The 24,753-nt window shown below is 42.2% G+C and overlaps 1 protein-coding gene and 1 non-coding gene across 5 annotated transcripts in view; one reads left to right on the forward strand and one right to left on the reverse strand.

The window, feature by feature from the left end:
* SMOC2 (SPARC related modular calcium binding 2) overlaps window positions 1-24,753 on the reverse strand; it is a 242,717-nt gene that overhangs the window by 110,830 nt on the left and 107,134 nt on the right. For 2 of the 4 annotated variants that reach the window (XM_039915092.1, XM_029049424.2), the window contains exons 6-7: window positions 24,184-24,267; window positions 23,063-23,137 (exon numbers count right to left, since the gene is read on the reverse strand). In XM_039915092.1, the coding sequence (XP_039771026.1) occupies window positions 23,063-23,137; window positions 24,184-24,267 (159 nt within the window). The remainder of the gene's footprint in view (window positions 1-23,062; window positions 23,138-24,183; window positions 24,268-24,753) is intronic. The other 2 variants (XM_029049423.2, XM_029049421.2) reach the window with 1 other exon arrangement.
* On the forward strand, window positions 7,270-7,407 carry LOC114806251. The gene has a single exon (XR_003754286.1). It is a non-coding gene; the product is annotated as a small nucleolar RNA SNORA7 (small nucleolar RNA).

Consider the following 24,753-nt stretch of genomic DNA (forward strand, 5'->3'; position numbering starts at 1 on the left):
AAGGCCCTCCCTGACCAAGCCCTCATTTTCCCTAATCCCTCTCCCTTCTGTGCCATCTATCTACTTGGATCTGTACCTTTTAAGCACTTTCTAATAATAATAATAATAATGTTGGTATTTTTTAAGCGCTTACCATGTGTAGAGCACTGTTCTAAGTGCTGGGATAGATACAGGGTAATCAGGCCCCTTCCTACCTCTCCTCCCTTCTCTCTTTCTACCGCCCACCCCGCACGCTCCGCTCCTCCGCCGCCCACCTCCTCGCCGTCCCTCGGTCTCGCCTATCCCGCCGTCGACCCCTGGGTCACGTCCTCCCGCGGTCCTGGAACGCCCTCCCTCCTCACCTCCGCCAAACTGATTCTCTTTCCCTCTTCAAAACCCTACTTAAAAATCACCTCCTCCAAGAGGCGTTCCCAGACTGAGCCCCTCTTCCCCCTCTACTCCCTCTGCCATCCCCCCTTTACCTCTCCGCAGCTAAAGCCTCATTTTCCCCTTTTCCCTCTGCTCCTCCACCTCTCCCTTCCCATCCCCACAGCACCGTACTCGTCCGCTCAACTGTATATATTTTCGTTACCCTATTTATTTTGTTAATGAATTGTACATCGCCTCGATTCTATTTAGTTGCCATCGGTTTTTACGAGATGTTCTTCCCCTTGACGCTGTTTATTGCCATTGTTCTCGTCTGTCCGTCTCCCCCGATTAGACCGTAAGCCCGTCAAACGGCAGGGACTGTCTCTATCTGTTGCCGACTTGTTCATCCCAAGCGCTTAGTACAGTGCTCTGCACATAGTAAGCGCTCAATAAATACTATTGAATGAGGTGGTCCCACGTGAGGCTCACATTAATCCCCATTTTACAGATGAGGTAACTGAGGCACAGAGAAGTTAAGTGACTTGCCCACAGTCACACAGCTGACAAGTGGCAGAGCCGGGATTCAAACCTCTGACTCCCATGACCAAAACCATGACCTCTGACTCCCAAGCCAACACTCTTTCCACTGAGCCACGCTGCTTCTCACCCCACACTATGTACTCAGTAATAATTTATTTGTTTTGACGTCTGTTTCCCCTCCTCTTGCGCTCCTTGTAGGCATGAAAAGTGTCTACTGCTGTACTGCACTCTCCAACTGCTTAGTACAGTGCTCTGCACACAGTTCAGTGCTTAATAAATAACACTGATAGTGAGGGTAAGGGGTGGGTTAGGTGCAGACAAGATGATTTCTCAGATTTGAAACAAAAATCAAAATAAGGCAAGGCAGATTCTAGAGTTATGAATTAGGTGGGTATAGTCTGCTTGTAGCAGAACTAAGACTCAAACTCATTTTGCAAATGGAACATTGGATATTTACCCATTTAGTTCTTCTTAGATGCCTTTGAGTCATTCCCAAATCATAGTGACTATTATTCTTTTTCCATAGACTTTTCTTGGTAAAAAATAAAGAAGTGGTTTACCATTGTCTACTGTACAGCAAAAAGTTAAGTCTCTGCCAATATCTTTGATCAACATTTTGATCGCTTGATCATCCGACTTTGACTCTTTCCCATGCCGCTGCTGTCCGGCAAAGGTGAATCAGCTCGGTCCGACACTTCAACTTAGACCTTTCCATTATGGGCAACCCTCATGAGGGAATATCTCTCAATGGCATAGTTCTTACACAAACTCTCCTGCCTCTGTAAGGCATGGATTCAGGGGAGAGACTTATTGGTAGTAGGTTTAATAATTTGAGACCTAGAATTTAACCAATTTTGGTAGAAGTGTGGTCAGACTGTCATGGACAAAGAATATGCAAATGCCTGTTTTTAAAAGTGAAGTTTTTAAAGCAATGTTTTTAAAGTATTGGCAGAAATTATATTTATTAACTGCCTACCAAGAGGAGAGCACCGTACTAAGCAATCGGAAAGCATACACAGATGGAAATTAGACGAAATCCCTGGTGGGAAAAAAAGGAGAGAGGATATTGGCTTCCTCTACCTCATGCCTGCTCATCCACTGACCTCATTTCTCCAGAATTCTCCCCCTCACCTCCCCCTTTACTACTCACCCCTCTGTACCTCCCCAGCCCACCTCCACATCTCCTGCTCAGATCTCATGCTGCCTAAATACAAAAATTTAGAGAACCAACCCTGTGGTGGTGGCTTTTACTCGACGCCATCACCTCAGCTTCAAAGCTTATTGAAGGCCCATCTCCTCCAAGAGGCCTTCCCCGACAAAGCCCTCCTTTCCTCTTCTCCCACTCCTTTCTGCGACACCCTGCCTTATCCCCTTTATTCATCCCCCCCTTCAGTCCCAGAGCACTTATGTACATATCTGTAATTGATTTATTGATTTATATTAATGTCTGTCTCCCCCTAGAGACTGTAAGTGCCATGTGGGCAGGGAATGTGTCTAATTGTTATATTGTAAGCTCCCAAGTGCTTAGTACAGTGCCTTGCCCGCAGTGTGTGCTCAATAAATAGGATTGAATGAATTAATTAATTAATTTGCTTTCAGAAGACAGTAGTTATTTTGTTATTTTGTTATTTTGTTAACGAAATGTACATCGCCTTGATTCTATTTATTTGCTATTGTTTTAATGGGATATTCATCCCCTTGATTCTATTTATTGCTATTGTTCTTGTCCGTCCGTCTCCCCCGATTAGACCGTAAGCCAGTCGAAGGGCAGGGACTGTCTCTATCTGTTACCGATTTGTACATTCCAAGCTCTTAGTACAGTGCTCTGCACATAGTAAGCGTTCAATAAATACTATTGAATGAATGAATGAATAGTAGGGATGAGGAGGGAAAGAGGAGGATCAGTGAAAAAGGAAACACAAATGGCTGCCACAATTGTGCAGAGGAAGCATGGCGGAGGCAGCAGGGACTCTGCCCATGTGTAGCAGTCCCTTGATATGGACTTTGGATAGGGCACCATCTTGAACAGGCCAAGAGGCGGCTACTTGGAAGGGATCGGGAAACACACTGCTGCCTCTGCTGAGGGCAGCCCTGTTGACCTTCTCACCATCTGAAGTCACCTCAGCATTTGGCCGCTCATCATTCTCCGCGCTTTACTCTGTCCAGGTCTTGCAGTGCTCCCTTGGGAGCCGATGAAGGCGAAGCTACCACCCTCTGCCCTCGCTTTGATTCTCTGCTTCTTACGGAGAGAATCATTTATTAAGCAACTGCTGCCCAGACTGCCATTTGCTCTGATGCGCCTGAGAAGGTAGCAGCAGGAGAATGCAGTACAGCTGAGGTGCTGATAGCGGAATTAACAGAAATGAACGGCCTTCCCCGATCCTCTAGCACTGACCCCAAAACATCCCAGGCTCCATCTGTAGTGAACTCAAATAAGAGGTGGGAGAGTGGCATATAGTTGGAGAAGGTGGGCACAGTTTCTAATACTCAGTTAAATCTGGAGACACACTCCTTCATGGATGTAAGAAAACCCATCCTCCCTTTTCACAGGAGAGAGGATGGAGCTCGATGTTTATAATCCAATTTTACCTAACAGGAAAAGACAACCAAAATGTACAACATTTCAAATGGCTGTCTCCCCCTCTAGACTCGTTGGGGCAGGCAACACGTCTGCCAACTCTGTTGTAGTGTATTCATTCAGTAGTATTTATTGAGCGCTTACTATGTGCAGAGCACTGTACTAAGCGCTTGGGATGAACAAGTCAGCAACAGATAGAGACAGTCCCTGCCGTTTGACGGGCTTACGGTCTAATCGGGGGAGATGGACAGACAAGAACAACCAGCACTTAATACAGTGCTCTGCACACAGTAAGTGCTCAATAAATACGATTGAATGAATGAATGAATGTGCTGCACATACTAAGGGCTCAATAAAGACCGAGAGTGATGATGATGTTTAAATTTAACACACTTTTACCTCCAAGAAATCTGAATCCAAAAGCAGCCTTGTAAAAGACTCTAGCATTCATTTTGTGCAACTCTGCAATGAGGAAAGTATTCATTCTAGTTTATAATCCAGCCTCACCAAAACAGATGAAGCACACATTCCCTCTTCCTGGAAAAAAAAAAAAGACTTTCTTAATTTAAGACTAATCTTGGAATGCTTTATTTCCAAATTTCATTTCTTTGAACAGTTACCAAGTTAAAAAACAAAACAAAACAAAAAAAACAAAAAACAGGGTTAAAGGAAATGTTTCTTCCTTTGATAGCCAAGGCTTCAGTGATAAAAAACAAAGAGAAACCCAAACAAAATGCCTTCCTAGACTCCTCTCCAGACCATCTGTAACAGATCTAAGGGCTGGGTGATTCCTTGGTTTTAAGCACTGATTGTAGCGATCACACCCAATATTATGCATCTTCCAAAAATGATAGCTCTTTGAATGATAAATGACATAAGAATGAAGTTAGACGGATATGTGTTAGTTTTACCATCTAAGGGGTGTTCCATGACAATCTGGGATATAGATACAGGGAATTTTATTAAATATTTAATATATGCTGTAAATTGCAATGCTCTATATCTGAAAATGACGATAATAATATATTATTAACAATAATAATAATAATGATGATAGCATTTGCTAAGTGCTTACTATGTGCTAGGTTCTGTACTAAGCACTGAGGTGGATACTAGCAAATCGAGTTGAACACATTCCCTGTTCCATGTGGGGCTCACACTCTCAATCTCCATTTTACAGTCGAGGTAACTGAGGCACAGAGAAGTGAAGTGACTGCCCAAGGTCACACAGCAGACAAGTGGTGGAGTCAGGATTAGAACCCATAACCTTCTGACTCCCAGGCCCATGCTCTATCCACTACACCATACTGCTTCTTGGCCATACAGGTAAGATTCATTTAACTCACCAGAAATCGTGAAGCATCGTGGCTTAGTGTGTAGAGCGTGGGCGTGGGAGCAGAGGACCTGGGTTCTAATCCCAGCTCTGTCCTTTGTCTATTGTTTGACCTTGGACAAGTCACTTTGCTTTTCTGGGCCTCAGTTACCTCCTCTGGAAAACGGGGATTAAGACCTTGAGCCCTATGCGGTACGGGGACTGTGTCCAACCAATTACCTTGTATATATCCCAATGCTTAGTACAGTCCCAAACATATAGAAAGCACTTAACAATTACCAAAATTATTATTATAGCCCACTTGCTCATGCTTACATGGCAGCATCTCCAGGAAGTAAAAAAGTGGCAAGACACATCTCTGTCGTTTCATAAAGTGCACGCAATAGTTAGTAAAAAAGTGGCAAGACACATCTCTGTCGTTTCATAAAGTGCACGCAATAGTTTCCGAATATAAGTAGACTGTTTGGGGCTGGTTTTAATGAAAATGAAAGATCATGGATGAAGCGCAACTATTTCATATACAATGCAATTTTCATGTGACAAAAAGCCATAAAACATGGGGAAAATTTAACTTTAGCAAAACTTAAACAACTTAGGTGAAAGTAAGAAAATACCTTTTGACTTACACCTTTCAATTGGTTAAACCGAGCTGGATCCTACTGGGTAAATTGCTCAGAAACAGTAGTAGTGCTAAAGTAGTGATTGTTTTTATTGTGCCCTTACTGATGGCAACTCATTCTACTGAATGCTTTGGAAAGTGCAACAGAAGTGAAACACATGTTCCCTGCTTAAAATCTAATGATGGAAGTTACCCCATCTGGTATTTATTCTCTACAGCAATAAAGCAACACACAACAAGCAACATAAAGGTGGTCTAATAACTTTCGAGCCCAATAAGACAATAATAATAATAATAACGCTGATATTTGTTAAGAGCTTACTATGTGCAGAGCACTGTTCTAAGCGCTGAGGTAGATACAGGGTAATCAAGTTGTTCCCCGTAAGGCTCACAGTTAATCCCCATTTTACAGATGAGGGAACTTAGGCCCAGAGAAGTTAAGTGACTTGCCCACAGTCACACAGCCACTTATCAGTCAATACTATTTCCGGAGTGTTTCCTGGGTGCAAAGCACTTTACCGAACACTTGCTAGAGTACGACAGAATTAGTAATCAATCAACCAATCGGTCAGTGGTATTTACTGAGTGCTTACCATGTGCAGAGCCCTGCACTAAACGCTTGGGAGAGTACAGTGGCGATGGTAGACGTGATCTCTGGTAAAGAGGAGCTCACAGTCTAGAGAGGATGATGGGCATTAAAAGGAATCACAGATAGGATAAATGGGAAAGTAAGGCTCTGTACATAAGCGCTGTGGGAAGGGGGAGGATGACTATCAAGTGATTAATAACTGTATCTGTTGCCGATTTGTACATTCCAAGCTCTTAGTACAGCGCTCTGCACATAGTAAGTGCTCAATAAATGCTATTGAATGAAATAAATACTATTGAATGAATTAAGTGGAACAGACGCAAGAAGGGAAGGCAAACTGTTTGGGACATGAGTCAGGGAAAGCCTCGTCGAGGAGATGTGAAGAGTTTCAAAGGTGGAGAGAGTGGCTGTCTGTTGGATATGAAGGTGGAAGGAGTTCTAGACCAGAGAGAGGACATGTAAAGTGGGGTGAGGTGGGAGAGGAACGAGGATAAGTATCGGGGAGAGTGAGCGCTTTAAAGTCAATCGTCACTGGTTTCAGTTTACTGCAGAGAGGAATGGGTAACCCCTGGGAGTTTTTGAGAAGTAGGCAGAAAGCATATCTCCCTCCCACATAGACTGTGTGGGACAGGGACTGTGTTCTTGTATCTAGCCCAGTGTATAGTTCAATACTTGACCCATAGCAAGTACTTATATTATTATTATAATATATTTTTTATTATTATTATCATTGTTATCTGCACTGAGGCAAAGATGAAGCCATGAGGGTGGATGGGCTCCTCAAGGAAGTAATTATTTTGATATTTGTTAAGCACTTACTCTGTGCCAAGCACCTTTCCAAGCACTGAAGTAGATATAAGTCAATCAGGTAGGACACAGTCCCTAGCCCACATGGGGCTAACACTCTTAATCCCCATTTTGACAGATGAGGTAACTGAGGCCTAGAGTAGTGAAGTGACTTGCCCGAGGTCACCCAGCAGACGTGTGAAGGAGTCGGAATTAGAACCCAGGTCCTTCTGATTCCCAGGACTATGCTTTATCCACTAAGTCACACAATTGAGGGTACTGAAAATAAAAGGGTACTCAGAACAGAGCCTTAAGGACACACATAGTTAGGAAGAGACCGAGAAGGAGTAACTAGAAAGGTAAGAGGAGAGGACTTTGTCAGAAAAACCAAAGTTAGGTAGTGTTTCCGGGAGGAAAGTGCGGTCCACAGCATCAAGGAGGTCAAGGTGGATTAGGGAAGAGTAGAGTCCATTACACCCCTCACAGGGTTGCTCCTGGAGAGTTTCCAGTACTCTACCAGTCTCGACTATAAGAGGGAGAGTCAAGCAGAGGCCTATCCATTCCATTCCTAGTTTGGGCAGTGGCTAGCGAGGGGAAGGCAATCTGCTACAAGTCAAAACTCACCTGGGCCAGGCAGCAGCAGCTTGGGAGAGAGTCGAAGGCGGAGACTCAAGCTGACTGCGCGGAAGGCGGCAATGGCAAACCACCTCTGGATTTTTACCAAGAAAACTCTATGGATACACTACCAGAATGATTGCAGGTAGAAGTGGTGTGTTCCGGAAGAGTCGTGTCCAAGGTGTCGCTATGGGTCGGGGATGACTCGACAGCATAAGACAAGACAAGAGTCCATTAAATTTGGTGAGAAGAAGGTCACTGGTAACTTGGAAAGAGTGGTGTTAATGGAGTGACTGAAGCAGAAGCCAGATTGTAGAGGGTCAAGGTGGGAATCGGAGGAGGGGAAGTTAAGGCAGCAGGTGTCAAAAACCCATCTGAGGAGATTTGGACAGGAATGGTAGGTCACAGCTGGGATAATAGTGAGGGATTGCAGTGGAACTGAGAGTTTTTTTCGATAGGGCAGGTGTGGGCATGTTTGAAATTAGAGAGAAAGGAAGGATCAGATCATGAGTGGTTGAAGATGACTGTCATGGAGGGAGGAAGAGTGGACAATTTTATAATGTGTGAAGGGATAGGGTCAGAGGCTTGGGGAGGGGGTAGATTTTGAAAGCAGGTGAGTGATTTCCTCTTGATTGACAGACTGGAAACATGAGATAGTAGATGATAGGTGGGATAAGAGGGAGCTAGGGGGAGTGAAAGAGGAAATTTTCTAGGGGTTTACGCATATTTGAAATTCCAGCAAAACATCCATGTAGAGATGTTAGACTTCAAGGGTTATACTACTCCGAAAGACACTCAGGAATTTCCAATGTAGGCTTTGGGATAAACTGCACCGTCATCAACTACTGAAACCCTTCAGGCCTCTTCTTTACCCGTCTAACATGTTCTTACTGAGAGTGGAAGACTTTCTATCAATCCAATATTTAGACTGCTCAACAGAGAAGGTATGTTATTTCTCATGGTGCAACTTATTAGGCACGAGATCTCAAGAATTTCACATCCAATCACTCTCGGGGGGTGACTATCACCATTTGCAATTTTCCAGAAGAGAAGTCTTCAGACTCCACCCCAGCTGCAAATGTTTTTCTCTGTCCAGGCGTTTCAGAAATCAATCAGTCCTCCCAGAATGTGGGGCATTTGTTCTTGTAGAGCCCCATTTTAAGAAAAATTCACACTAGCATTCATTTGTTTGGACATCATGTCTTTGAGCATATTATAGGAAGCAGCGTGGCTCAGTGGAAAGAGCACGGGCTTGAGAGTCAGAGGACATGGGTTCGAATCCCAGCTCTGCCATTTAATAATAATAATGTTGGCATTTGTTAAGCGCTTACTATGTGCCGAGCACTGTTCTAAGCTCTGGTTGTCAGCTGTGTGACTGTGGGCAAGTCACTTCACTTCTCTGTGCCTCAGTTACCTCATCTGTAAAATGGGGATTAACTGTGAGCCTCACGTGGGACAATCTGATTACCATGTATCTACCCCAGCGCTTAGAACAGTGCTCTGCACATAGTAAGCGTTTAACAAATACCAACATTATTATTATTATTACACTCCTGGACCCACCTTTCCTTCCAACACAACATCCCGCTGGTTCCGAAACATAAATTTCTTTAATTCCCTAAACAGAATTCTAGACAAAATGCATAAGGAAAGCAAGCCATGCTAAAGAACTCAAATGTATTGAGTTGAATTCCCGGGCCCTTAGGGTGGACCAAAACCAAACAGTCAATCAGTGATATTTATTGATCATTCACTGTGTGTACAGCACTATACTAAATATTTGGAAGAGTACCATAGAGGAAATAGACTTGCTCCCTGCTCTCAATGCCTTCAAGAAGTTCACAGTCTAGCAGTGGGAGATATTTACTAAACACAATTAGAGGTAGAAGAAACAACAGAGTTTAAAGATACAGGCGTTGGATCCAGATGCTATAAGGATGGGGGTACGGTGAGCACCTAAGTACAAAGGTGGCAATGAAGGTTGGAAGAACATTCATTCATTCAATCCTATTGAATGAACGCTTACTGTGTGCAGAGCACTGTACTAAGCACTTGGGAAGTACAATTCAGCAACAAATAGAGACAATCCCTGCCCACAACGGGCTCACGGTCTAGAAGAATAGAGTAGAGAGGTGAGAGGGAAAGCTTCCCGGGGGAGATTTGATTTTAGTAGGACTCTGAAGATGGGGAGACTGGTGGTCTTATGGATATTAAGGGGGTGGGAATTCCCTGCAGAAGGGAAGAGGTGAGCAAGGAGCCTAAGAGATGAGATAGAGCACAATGTGTTAATCGGTGTTAAAGAAGCAAATGTGCAGGCTTGGATTGGAGTGGGAGAGCAGTGAGGTTAGGTAGGAGGGGGAGAGCTGATCAAGTACCTGAAAATCAGTGGCTAGGAGTTTCTGTCTGATTATACGGACAGCAGAGTGATATGTTCTTTCCTTTTTATCGGACAGGAATCATGGAATTTAGGGGTGTTGGAAATTGTTTTTCCCTTTTAAAAGGATAAGCTTGAGGAGACGATATTTGCAAGAGGGACATACAAAACTGACAGGCTATCGAAATAATTTTCAGTCGAATCCCAGGATAATTGGGGTCACAGTCCTTTGGGAAATTCAACTGGCTGCCAAATAAAAACTGTAATAACAATATGAATTTCACGGAAATGTACAATGACCTAGAAATTTGCAACTATGGCTAAAATCTGGGTTAATAAGGAGGGGCCTGGTGATGATTGTGTGGTATTGGCTAAGGCGCCCCAAGGAGGCAGGTAATATACAAAATATAATCTACATGATGGTTTGCTCATTACTTGCTATTCTGATCAGCACTCTCAATTAAAGCATACATCAAAACTGGCTGGTTCCACACCATTGACTTTACTTTTCCACCACCACTGTTTTGCCTGTAGTAACATAATACCCTAATGGTTCTGGCAACGTTCTCTAATGTTATTTTCAGGCAACGTTGAGATCAGGGGACTCTCCATTTCCAGTATTCCTCTACCCGAGATAGAAGTGGAGGAGAAAGGCAAGTTGGGGAAAGGAAAGGCAACGGAATGACAAAAATGATGGTGAGGAGAAGGAAAAATTGTTTTCCCTTCAAAATTCTAAGGCAGCTGGGAAAGTCAGCTCCTGAAGAGCCTAAGTGTCCAGGAAATAGCAAGACCTACAGGAATATCACTTATCATGGATTCCCATTCCTTACAAGAATAATTTAGGTCCCTAAGAAGCTGCATTAACCCTTTCAGGGCTAGATGACATTCTGAAAGGGTAAGGGTTAATCATAAATGGTATTTTTTTTATTATATGAAGTGCCAGGCACGGTACTAAGCACTGGGGTAGATACAAGTCAATCAGGTTGGACACACTCACCGTCTCGCAGAGAGCTCACTGTCTTAATCCCCATTTAACAGATGAGGTAACCGAGGCCCAGAGAAGTTAAATGACTTGCCCAAGGTCACGCAGCAGACAAGTGGCAGAGTCGGGATTAGAACCCAGGCCCTTCTGACTCCCAGGCCCATGCTCTATCCACTAGACTATACTGCTTTAAATGCTTACTGTCTGCCAATCACTGTACCAAGTGCTAGAGTAGATATGAGTTAATTAAACTTACCATACTGTTACCACAACAGAGAAAAAATAGATGCTCTCCTTTGGGTTTGTACATCCCATCTCTTTTCCATATATTGCATTGTCTAAACCACCATTCACAATAATATAAAGTTTCAAAAAGGCAATATCCCCATGATCTCTTACCCTTCTAACTGCTCCATCTTGGTTTCTTTCATTGGCTCTTCTTCTGCCTCCCACCTCCTAACTGTGGGTGTCCCTCAAGGTTCTGGCTCATCTCTTCTCTCTTTTCATTCACTTCCTCGGGAACTCATCCACTCTCATACATACAATTACCACCGCCATGCAGATGAATCCCAAATCTAGCTCACAAGCCTCTACCCATCCCCTTCGTACGTCCTCTCCTGTCTCCAGGACATATCCACAGAGACATCTGGTGAATACCTCGGTAGCAATATTCCAAAACTGAACACCTCATCTTTCCTCCGAAAGTTCTAAAGCCTGCAAATCTTGGCTTTATTCTTGACTTTCCCTTCTCTTTCAATCCTCTTATCCCATCTGCCACCAAATCCTTTAGTTTTTCCTGCTATCCCACCTTGGCTGGTGCATCAATTTCCTTGTTGATCTCCCTGCTTCTAGTCTCTCCTCTCTTCACTTCATATTTCATTCCACAGCCCACAACATTTTTCTAAAATGTCACTGTTCACCCATCTCCCCCCTTCTTAAAAAACTTAGTTTCCTATTCCTCTCTGTATCAAGCAGAAACTCCTGACCACTGGCATCAAGGCATTCAATCAGCTCTCTCCCTCCTACTTATCCATTCTCGTCTCCCATTACACCCCAGCTTGAACTCTTTGCTCCTTCTCTTTGTGCCTCATTCTCATCTCTCTTGTCTCTGACTTCTTGAACATTCTCTTCCTCTCCCCCTCTTCCAATTCTCTCTGAAATCACTTCTCCTCCAGGAGAACTTCCGTGATTAATTTCCAGTCTTCCCAGCTGATGCTTCTTCTACTGCCATAACTTAGCATACCCTAAACACAAGCTCATATACTTATCCCCATTTCTTCTTCCACCTAGCTGTAATTTATTTCAAGGTCTCTCTCCCTTACTACATTGGAAACTTATTGTGCCATGATTTTTCTCCACGTTTCATCATCAGTGTCCATATTCCCTGAGAATCAATTTATATTACGTTGCTATTTCTGGGATGAGTCTGCCTGAACCATTATCTAGTCTTCATTTTCACTGGCATGCATATGCACAGCTAATTGTGACGTAGTGTTTTAGTCTTAGACGAAGAGTTGTTGGGCACTGTGATTTAACGTAGCTTTTCTGTTTTAGAAGGAGGCAAGGGGTCATTAGCTGCCGGCTACTGCTTCTGGACAGACAAGGGAAGGCCCGAGAGCAATGATAGGCTGATTGGGATTCTCCTATCGACATGACTTCACTCCGAACAGGGAAGACCGCTCCGGAGGAGGAGCATCTGCTACCTATTTTGGTAAGCTGCCCTGGTCCACAAAGCCTTGTTTAACTAGGTACATCGACTCTTTAGCCGGCTAACTCACATTCTACAACTGTAATCTCTGATCCGATGACTGCTACCCAATTCTTCTGTGATGTGTTATTCAAATATCATTTTTTTAATATTATTATTACTACAACCATGCCTGCACACTTTACTTCTCTAGCACCCACCTGCTCACTGTACCCTGATCTTGTCTGTCTCGCAGAAAACCCTTTGCCCACATCGTCCCTTTAGCTAGGGACTCCCTGCCCCTTCAAATCTGACAGACCGCATTCCAAAGCGGCCCTAACACCACACCTACTCCAAGAAGCCTTCCCAACTAAAACCTCACTTCCCTTTTTGCCCTTCCTTCTGTTTCACTCATGCTCTAGGGTCTATAACCCCTAAACACTTTGATTTTCATCCCTGCACACACACCACTTATGTACATTCCCATCTGTAATTTATTTTAATGTCTATCTGCCCCTGCAGTTTGTAAGCTCCTTCTAGGCAAGGATCACATCCTTGCCCATATGCAGTGCTCTGCTCCCAGTACCTACTCCAGCAGCGAGGCTCAGTGGAAAGAGCCTGGGCTTCGGAGTCAGAGGTCATGAGTTTGACTCCTGGCTCTGCCACTTGTCAGCTGTGTGACTGTGGGCAAGTCACTTCAGTTCTCTGTGCCTCAGTTAGCTCATCTGTAAAATGGGGATTAACTGTGAGCCTCACGTGGGACGACCTGATTACCCTGTATCTACCTCAGCACTTAGAACAGTGCTCTGCACATAGTAAGCGCTTAACAAATACCAACATTATTATTAAATACTATTGATTGACTGAGTATTATTTATTGAGCACTTACAGAGTGTAACGGAAAGGCAACAGAAGCACAACACATGCTCCCTGCCCTGCCAGAAGCTTATGTTCTAAGGAGTCCTTTGCAATTGATTTTTGAAAAAACTGGAATTGGTGAATTGCAGAAATTAAGGAAAATGGGTAACTTCAGGGACTTAGGAGAACCAGCCTGAATAACCTAGTGAATAAACTTGGGGAAAATGGGATCTTTCCAAATTCCCTTCCATCCTTTGCCATTTTGCCTTCAGAACTCCTTTCTCCTTTCTAGCCAGATGAATATATTCCCAATGCTTTTCACATTCAATCCTCCCAGCCCAGTCCCTTTCAGCCTCTGCCCAAGGGCAGGGCAGGGTAGGCAGCTACAGGCTGGCAGGGTCCCCGCAAAAACTCTTTCCAGACCTTGGGAGGCTCTGGGTATAGATGTAACTCTTTTTCCTCTGCCAGTCTGTGATTCAACAGGGAACAAGGAACAACATTCCCGAGTTAGATGTAGTACTGTGACTATCTATGGCCCCCAGACACTAGAGTGTATATTTCTCTAGTCACTTCATCTCCATTAATTTCTTTCTTCTTTAAAAAATGATGTAAGGAAGGCCTTGGCCAGAAGCGAATGAATCCAGCATCTTCACTGCTATGTTAATAGAGGGAAAGAGAAAACAGCATTCCTTTGCTGCAAGACAGGACATTGTGTATGCATGTTTGAGTATGTGAGTGTGTGTGTGTGTGTGTGTGTGTGTGTGTGTGTCCATGTCTGTGAATGTTTCCAAAACGCTTGGTGATCATTTCCTTGCTTGTTTTAGCCTGCAGACAGCTCTTAGGATAAGATGATGCATCCTTTTATCCCTATTCCTTTACCACGGTTCTATGCTGATACCCAGGAATATTCAGAGAAATATTTTTAGAAGGAAAACCAGTTTGAGCAATTAAGAAAATTGAAGAAATAAGTCAAGCAAATCTTTAAGGTAAATGAACTGATTTCTGAAAATAATATACATATATACTATATATATATATATATATATATATATATATATTTTAAAGCCTATATTTAAGCGGTAATAGCTATATTTGGATTTGTGAGTGCAAATGTTTCCCAATCCTTCCACAAACTGAGCTCTGACAAATCAGACTGGGTGGGGAAGCTGAGGGAAGAAATATGAGAAAATTAAAAAAAAAATTGAGATCACATGACTGCTTGACTAGCTCTACAAAATGCAATATGCTATGATTAAAAGAGTCCTGTGGAAGATTATTATCTTTTGGCACCAATTTAATAAGTTCCATAAAACGAAAATTATCAGCTTTACATAGAGCGGATAAATTTTTCCCGTGAGGGTGTCCAATAAAACTGGAACATCCTGAACATAAAGGATATCTTCTTCCTGGATGGAGGACAGGGCTATGTTTAATGGCTTAAGGAGGAAGGATTTTTTTTCCTTCCGAAGTGGAGGAGGATCTAGTAGATGCCAAAACCTGGGGCTCACACATATCCTTAAACTAATATGTGAAACGAACAGGAAGATAAATGAAAAAATGCTTGCTAAATGGGATTATTGAAAATCAGGCAAATCGGCAATAAACGTCCCCCAGCCATCTGCAACTTAAGAAAGCGTTATGCGTATGTAAGGGCTCTGGGAATGTCTGGAAAAGTTTATCTTCTGGCGCACACTCTGGAGCTTTTGGAAGAGCCAGAGATAGAAGAGAGAAAACAGATTCTGCACTCACCCCCTATTACCCATTTAGAGTTTAAAATAAATAATGAAACCAAATCCAGTTCTGGGGCTGACCTAGAACCTGGACCTTTTTCTGGACCGCTGAAACACATTTTGCAGCTGCAAGAAAATACCAGCAGATAAATTAACCCGATAGAAGGCTGGATGGCAGTTTCAGTTGTCCATCTCACCAGCGAGCATCCAGAGGCTTGTCTTTTAGCTAGAAAGAATTGATGGACCAGAGGCCCTTTTTAGCTCAAAAGCATGGTGAGTCTAACGACGGTGGAAAACTTCCTTCACGAAAGGAAACCTCGATCTTCAAAACAACTGACTGATTTTAAAAGCTAATAATAACGAGGGGGTCCCTTTCTACCGCAGCTGTTTCTCAGCATCACTGTGTTTTCAATAGGAAAAAAAAAAGTTACAGCACACTTCAAACAGACCAGTCCATTCGAGATAATTAAAGCTTACATTTACTGAAGGAGGCAGCCGTTCGAAAATGTCAGCGTTTTGGCTGCGTCACAGAGAAAACGGCAATCCTTCTTTTTCTTTTCTTTCTTGGAGCTCTAAGACCCACGGAAGTATTCATCTCAGAACACAGGAATCTAGGCACTTAGTTCTCACAAATGGAAACGTGTTTTAGTCCTCCAGGGGGCTGATACTTTCTGTCAGATTCATTTGGACCAGGCGTGTTTCTTAAGTATGCTTACGGCACCTATAATCAAAACCCCTAAATTGCCTGTCGAACCACTGAAGACTCACATCCAGAAACTAGCCTTCTGGCCAAGCGCAAGAAAGAAAATGACTATGGAGAAACACAGGGCAAAGAACTAAAACATGTTGGATTACCCACCCCATCTGTAAAAGGCCAAAACTCCAATTAAAAACCCATCGTATTTTTGGCTCTTTTCATTAGCCAAGGTATTGCCCGTTGAGTGTGGTTAGACCGAGTCTTGGGTTCAGTAACTTCAAAAGGAAAAGAACACGATGGGTCACATTAAACTCTTGGGAAGTCTAAATACGGCTCCCAAATGGTAGTTTTCATGTCCAATTATACCATCAGACCCTTGTGTGAGGCTTATTCTCTACTATGCTTCACTGCGGAAGTGCAGAAAGAATGACGATGATACTTCTTAACTAGCACCCTGAAGAGCCTCCACTGGAGATAAATCGCTTGTAGCCACATGGCCTCAGGTCCTACCTCTCCTCCAAAGACTTAGGGGTCTATCACCCGCTCCCGCCCTCCAGTTCCAGCATAAGACCTGACCCACTCCCGCAAAATGGCAGAAGACTTGGCTATAGCTTATAACTTGTGCTAAGGAGGGCTCTGCTTTTGCACTTTAACAAAATGAAAACTGTCCTTCGAAATATAATGTACCCCAGCTTTTTAATATTGTCATTTTACCATCATTGGTTAATTTGTCTCGGAATTATTTATAATGTGAATTTTGCCCTGGTCGTTGGACTCCTCATCCTCCGCCCTCTTTTTAGACTGCCCCAGAGTCAAACTGAAAGGCTACTGTGCTAGAGGAGAGAAAGACTGCAGAGGACAATAACTGTTGGGGAGGAGAATGGGGAAAGGAAGAAATCAAGAGAAATGTGGATGGGAGAGACTTGGGGGAAGAGTCATGTTTGTTTGCATATTTGCACTGATCAGCTGAGCCATTCAGAACCAAGTGGAAGGCTTGTCCTTGCCTCCTGTCAATTCAGGATCTTCCAAGCCTCACTTGGATATGAGCCGTGAGGCTTAGTGGACAGAGCATGGGCCAGGGAGTCAGAATGACCTGGGTTCTAATGCCGGTTTCACCGCATGTCCGCTGTGTGACCTTGGGCAAGTCACTTCACTTTTCTGGGCCTTGGTTACCTCATCTGTAAAAAATGGGGATTAATAATAATAATAATAATGTTGGTATTTGTTAAGCGCTTACTATGTGCCGAGTACTGTTCTAAGCGCTGGGTAGGGGGATCAGGTTGTCCCACGTGGGGCTCACAGTCTTAATCCCCATTTTACAGATGAGGGAACTGAGGCACAGAGAAGTTAAGAGTGTGAGCCCAATGTGGGGCAGGGACTGTGTCCAACCTGATTAATTTGTATCTACTCCAGCACTTAGAACAGTGCTTAGTACATAGTAAGTGCTTAACAAGTACCATAATCATTACTATTATTCTCTGGGCCTCAGTTCCCTCCTCTATATAATAGGGATTAAGACTGTGAGCCCCAGTGGGACAGGGACTGTGTCCCACCTGAGTAAAGTTTATCTACCCCAGCTCTTAGAACAGTGCTTGGTATGCAGTAAGCACTTAACAAGTGCCATTATTATTATTATTATTTTGTAAGGAGTTTGGAGGTAAGGACGGAGCAGAAAGGGAAGGGAGAACATTTTTCGGCAGGGTGTGTTGAGAATTAAATGGATGTGTTAAATCTCCACAGTCTTAATCCCCATTTTATAGATGAGGTAACTGAGGCACTGAGAAGCTAAGTGACTTGTCCAAGGTCATACATATCCTTATACTCTGTTTCTCCTCTCTATAATGTTTTATAATGTGCTTCCTCCACAAGATTGTAAGGCCCTCAAAGGCAGGTATTGACCAACTCTACTGTAAAGTACTGTCTCAAAAGTGTATTGTACTTGCTCAATAAGTACTTGATTAATTGACTGATTGACAATAAATAAGAAGAAAATCAGTTAGGTGCCAGCGGGTACTTGAAAACTCATATGCCTCCAAAGGTGTTCTCTGGTAACAAATGATTTAATGCTGATTGCAGTCTCTGCTTCATAGACAGTACACTAGCATATGCTTTGTGGACAGACAAAGACATAGATAACATTTTAAAAGGCCAGCATGGCTTTTGGGATATTGACAGAATTGGGAAAGATAAAAGTTGTAGGCTTTAAGCAGAACTCTAAATATTTTTAGTGGCAATGCATTCCAACCATCTATATTGCTACGAGACCTCGACCTACCATAGAGAACACATCCGATTTTTGGAATTCTTTCACCGGCATCATCTAAGTCTAGCCTCAACAACAACATCGTGTGGCAGGATAAGATTACCAGTGGATTCCTGGAAAGAAGTTGGCTTTTGAGCACCATGCATTGCTCATAGAAAGGGGTGAGGAGAAGTGATGATCACTGGGTATGCAAGCAGTAAACTGAAAGGAAGACTAAACAGTTTGAAGATATGGAGGAGCACAGTCGGAAAAAATGGCAGAGCACTGAATAGATGGGAGACCACTGAGGTCAATGGCCAGGCAGTAATTAGGAAGAGGAATTGCTTTCCTCGAGCAAAGATTTTGCAAGAGAGTTTTGATCAGACAAATGAATCAGCTAAACAAGGCACTGCTTTCATATTCACCCAAGGTAGAAGCAATATTGATCACCCATCCGTCTGTTCAGCCATGCTAGGATGCATAGATTTCTCATTAGTGTCATCTTTGACAATGAAGGATCTCTGTAATCATTTATATGAATAAGAATATGTCATTTGATAACTTCATTATTCAGAGTTAATAGATTAAATTCTATCATGTTATTATTGCTTTTTAAGTAGTAAATGATTCTTGCTTAAGACAAAACAAATACTCCCCCAGAACAAGGTCTGGGGTATTAAAAAAGTATAATCCAATAACTCTGTGGACCTTCCCTGGAAATCTACCCAGTATCAATTCTTCAGGTTTAATTCATTTAGGATTCTTCTATCAGACTGTCAGGTAACTAATACAGCACGTTGAAACTCCACCAAATACCGAAAGTTTATATTGTTCATTGTGGTTATTATTATTACCAATAATAATAATAATAATAGTACTTGTTAAGCATTAATTATGTGCCAAACCCTGGTCTAAGCACTGGGGTAGAGACAAGGTAATCAGGTTGGACACAGTCCTTGTCCCACAGGGGCCTCACAGTCTCAAATCCCCATTTTACAGATGTTAACCGAGGCACTGAGAAGTTAAGTGACTTGCCCAAGATCATACAGCAAGCACCTGGTGGAACTGGGATTAGCCGTGTTAATGCATATTGCCTAGTGCATATAACTTAAAAGACTGTAAATCTTATGAAAGCAAGTGTAGCTTACAGCAAATAGAATATATTTGTTTTGGGCACCTTTAGCCCTTAATCTATCAAAACACATGGTACTTTACTGTTTTATCTTAAAACAATGTATATTTTCAATGCCGTTGCTTATGAAAAAAATACCTTCAATTTAATTCTTGCTCTATTTGCCATATGAATCCATAACAAATACATAAAGAATTTCTTTATGATAAAGGGCCTAAATTGAGGCTTAGTTCTGATAGAAATTTAGTCACATTACTGTGCATATGCATTTATTATATATATATAATATGCATATGCATATTATTATCTATTATTTGTTATATGCAAGTTCTGCTTGTTCTCACAATTTGTAAATAACATATGTCTGCTTGTCTCTCCCATTAGATGATAAGTCCCTCGAGGGCATCTATATGTTTTGGATCTGGTGTGCTCTCCCCAGTACTTAGTACAGTGCTTTGCACAAAACAGGCAGTTAATAAATGAAATTGAAATTAATTGCTTACTTGACTCACCTTGAAAGATGTACATTTAAGAGTTAAATCAAGTCCTTCAGATTTGGTGCCACAAGAAAAACTTCTACATGGCAATGATCTCTCAGAAAATTGATGAAATCTGGATTCATATAATCATTCTTAGCTGGTTCCCATTATATCCACACATTCAAATAATCAAGATTTCACTACAATCACTGGAGTGCTCAGTAGTATCTGGCACTTTTAACTGTCCAGCAGATTTACTTCATCTAAACGTGTCCAGATTATTACTTAGAGGACATATAACTAGAAGCAGCTTGGCGTAGAGCACGGGCCTGGGAGTGAGAAGGTCCGGAGTTCTAATCCCGGCTCTGCCACTTGTCTGCTGTGTTGACCTTGGGCAAGCCATTTCACTTCTCTGGGTCCCCTCATCTGGAAAATGGGGATAAAGACTGTGAGACCCATGTGGAACAGGGATTGTGTCCAATCTGATTGTTTTATAATTTATATTTACTGATCGAAGGAAGCAATACACTATGAAGACTCTGTGTGTGTGTGTGTGTGTGTGTGTGTGTGTGAATACTCAAGAGCTTGGGTGATGCAGATGTGCTGAAATAGTTGATGTAGCGGTCTAGAGTTGAGAGATGAAAGATGTTTGAGGGAAGGTATCCTGGAGGACATGTGATTTCAGAAGGGCTTTACAGATGAGGAGAGCAGTGGTCTGTCAGCTGTGAAAGTGAAGGGATTCCAGCCATGAGCAAGAGGTTGGTAGTGAAAGCAACAAAAACAGGGCACAGTGAGCAGGTTGGCACACTTGGCTCCTCACGACCCTCACTGGCTTCACTTGTCGCTTCTCATCAATCAAAAATTCCTCACAATATACTGCAGACCTCTCCACCCACTCACCCTCGGCCTCACATTCATCTACTTCCTTTACTCTCTTTACTTACTTTACTCTACTCTCCAATCTCCTCTTTTCTTCCCTCCCAACCTAAACTTGTAGCTGGGCCTCCCTCTCACCTTTGTTTCTCACCCACTCCCATCCCTCCCCAGCTTAGCCCGCACTCCCTCCCCAGATTTGACAGAAGCGACAAGGATTTTGTTCCCACACAATGAAGTATCATCTCCTGGTCTTGTTTTAATGTAGAGAATGTTTTTAAAAGAGTTTACTAATACCCCTGACAGTGAAAGCGAAACAAATAATCAATAGCAAAAGCAACTGATTCACCTCCTGAATATTTGTAGGAAGAGGGAGGGATTGGATATGGGAGAGAACAGTTGTCTATAATGTCCTGAAAATTAAAGCATGTGAGACTTCTTGAAACTCACCTCCTCCTTAAGGGGATAATTTTGGTGTTCAAAGTCAAATGTGACACAATACATCCAACAGATCAAATGTCAAAAGTAGCTCTAGAGATTCTTGTATCTCCCATGAGATTTCACTGCTTCCCTCTTTCCAAACCAGAGACAGAGAATTCTGAAAACCTTAGACTTTCCCATAGTCCAGTGAGCACACTACTAAACAACACTGAAAAACCATATTTCTGAAAGAATCATCTTCCTTTAATAGAAATGTCACACATTGCTTCACAAGACTGTGAGAAATATTACCTGTCTCCTAGCTCAGAAAGTACAGCTAAGAAAGTAGCCTGTTTCAGGAATCCAGTACAAATTGGTTAAAAAAAAAAGATTAATTTGCTGCTCACTTAGATATCAAAATATCTGAAAAAGGAGAATGAGAGGAATTGGAAATGTTTCTCCTTCTATAATCTTTCACAGATTAACTGTGCTCAACTCTAATGACACAAATTGCTCCAGTGGCAGGAATCATTCCAAACCCCCTTCACACTTAGCGTTACTTCTCTAAATGTGTATATGTGTATATGCTTGGGTGTATGTGTTGTGTGTGTTGTGTGTATGTGTTTCCACTAGCTATCCTTTTAAAAAATTCTATGTTCTCTCTCAGGTTGAATACATACCGGCATTTCTAAACAATATGGCCTAGTGACAGGCTGGGATTCAGGAAACCTGGGTTCTAATCTTGGCTCTGCCACTTGCCTGATGTGTGACCTAAGGTAAATCACTTAATAATAATAATAATAGTATTTGTGAACCACTGGCTATGTGCCAAGCACTGTTCTAAGCACTGGGATAAATACAAGATAATCAGGTTGAGCACAATCCCTGTCCCACATGGGGTTCACAATCTTAATCCTCATTTTACAGACGAGGTAACTGAGGTGCAGAGAAGTGAAGTGACTTGACCAAGGTCACACAGTAGACAAGAGGTGGAGCTAGGATTAGAATCCACGACCTTCTGACTCCCAGGTCCATGCCCTTTCTACTAGGCCATAGCGCTTCTCTGAGCCTCTATTTCTTCATCTTAAAATGGGGATTTAATACACTCTCCCTCCCCCTTAAATTGTGAGCCCTCTGTGAGCTCTGTGTGGACAAGGACTGGGTCTGTCTGATTATTCTGTATTTACTTCAGTGCCTAGCATAGCACTCTTACCAAACACCATAATTATTATTATTATCCTTTGAAGGCAAAGATGGTGCTTCTAATTTCATTTTACATAAAATAAATCATTTGGATTAAGTGATAGATTAGAGCGTCAATAGTTAATTTTTTTTTTATCTTTCAGCTGCCTTTCAAATTCCACATTTCCCTCAAAGTATTTATTCATTCATTCATTCATTCAATAGTATTTGTTGAGCGCTTACTATGTGCAGAGCACTGTACTAAGCGCTTGGAAAGTACAATTCAGCAACAGATAGAGACAATCCGTGCCCAAATGACAGAAGTACACACCTCAGCATATGAAATAAACATTTATGCAGTGAAAAAAGTAAAATTGTTCGCATAAAAAGGTCAACAAATGAAAAAGAACAATCCACATAACATTCTACCTGACATCTCTAAAACTGAAACAGGTGAAGCAGTGAGGAACAGCGTGGCTTAGTAGACAGAGCACTGGCCTGGGAATCAGAAGGACCTGGGTTCTAAGCCCAGCTCCGCCACGTGTCTGCTGTGTGACCTTGGGAAAGTCAGCTAACTCCTCTGAGCCTCAGTTCTCTCACCTATAAAATGAGGATTAAGAGTGGAAGTCCCATGTGTCCAACCTGATTCGTGCTTGACACGTAGTAAGTGCTTTACAAGTACTATTACTATTATTATTATTATTCAAAATGAATGTTCTTTGAGTTAGGAATGGTGAAGGAAAGAAAGGAAAGAGTGAGCATCCCAACAGCCTACACAGTCCAGGGAAAGGAACAGACTGTCTGACCTAGAAATGCAACAAATGTATTGGGCAGCTGCTAATGACTTGTGGGCACTGGAACTAGTTCAACCTAGGGGAATCTAAAAACTAGGTCAGGCCTAGGGGAAGGCATAAGCAATGCATTTAACATCTTGAGAAATCAAAAATCTTCTGGATCTCCACTAGTTTTCTTAATAAGTAACCAATGTATCATCTTACCTGAATTTTTATTGGTTTTGTTCTGCCTGCTTTTCACTTGTTCAGTCCACAAAGTGGGATAACGAGAAGCAATATCTAGGAAATCAAGCAAAATAATATTCCGGTGATGTACATTTTCCTATTTATTTTCTTCATATATTTTAAAGTTTCTTTTTGAATTGTCTTCCATTAGCAGTATGAGCCAAGGACAGAAATATACTACGATGCTTAACTTCTCTGTGCCTCAGTTACCTCATCTGTAAAATGGGGATTCAGACTGTGAGCCCCACGTGGCACAACCTGATAACTTTGTAATTACCCTAGCAGTTAGAACAGTGCTTGGCACATAGTAAGTGCTTAACAAATATCGTTATTATTACGATTATTATTACATATAACACACAGAGAGATATACACGAATGAAATATTGTAAATTATTTTAGGACCTGCTACAATGGTTATGCACCTTGTAAAGGAAAACATTTATTGTCCCTGCCATTTGAGGTCAGGGGGTTTTGATTTACTTCCATGAAGTATTCCCAAGAGTTCAGTACAGCACTTTGTAGCAGCTAATTAAGATAAGGCTATTGAAATGTGAAATAACCCAATCTCTCCCTACAAATAATCATCTCTAATTCGCCACAGTTTGTCCTTTTTAAAATGTTCCTAATACGAACTTCTAAGATTTCAACATTCACTCCTTTTCTCTATCTGACAAACTACACCCCATTCCTTTCAATGTACGTTTATAGATTCCTGCCTATCAAAATACGGAATACGAACGAGGAAATGGTCGAGGAAAGCTTTTAGCTTTCTATAAAGGATATCATATTTTATATCCTATTATTAGCTAGGCAGACCAGAAAATGCAAGCTTTCAACTCACAAGCTAAACCACAAGCCTATACCCTTTGGCTAATTCATATGCCTTTACAATATGTCAGAGAGACCTCAGGTTTCCCCTTCAACTGCGGGTCTACAAGGGACGATACCGAAAGCCATTGGATAAAAGCCGTTTATTGGGTTGTTGAGAGTGCTGCTCTCGGGAGCTTGGCAAATGGCCTAGAAAACCAGTTTGCCCAAATTCTACCTCCACCCCTTCGCCACTCCCCTCTCTGCCAATTGCCATGAATACGCACTTACCTTCCTCATCACCTTGAGGCTGCGTCTCCAACGCAGGAGCCGAAACATCATCTGAATTCAGAATGGAAAAGATTTGCAAGGAGACTACAATTATGAGAGTAAGTCAAATAAGTGAACAGACATGATTGAGGCTAATGCTTTCTATATAACCCCATACAGTTATTAAATTACAATACATCATGCCCTTCATTTTCACAAAGAGAAATCAATTAAAGTCATTTTAATAAAGCAGTGATCTGGTTTATTGAGCAAAAGATAACTAACTACACTAAAGGTCGGTGTATTTAATGAGCTCCCACTTCAAAGTGCAATTTAATGACAGTAATAATACTAGGGAAAAAATGTGCAAAATTTAATACTGCACTGATCCAAAAAAGGGAGAAGAAAGGGCTGTAAAATAGGCAGATGAGAGGCAAATCCTGTGAAAGGAAGTGGAGTTTAAAAGCAGCGTGGCGTGGTGGATAGAGCACAGCACTGGGAGTTAGGAGGTCATGGGTTCTAATCTCTGTTCTGCCACTTGTCTGCTGTGTGGCCTTGGGCAAGTCACTTTACTTCTCTGTGCTTCAGTTA

Source organism: Ornithorhynchus anatinus, chromosome 21 (genome assembly GCF_004115215.2).
Source record: "Ornithorhynchus anatinus isolate Pmale09 chromosome 21, mOrnAna1.pri.v4, whole genome shotgun sequence".
Lineage (NCBI taxonomy): Eukaryota > Metazoa > Chordata > Mammalia > Monotremata > Ornithorhynchidae > Ornithorhynchus > Ornithorhynchus anatinus.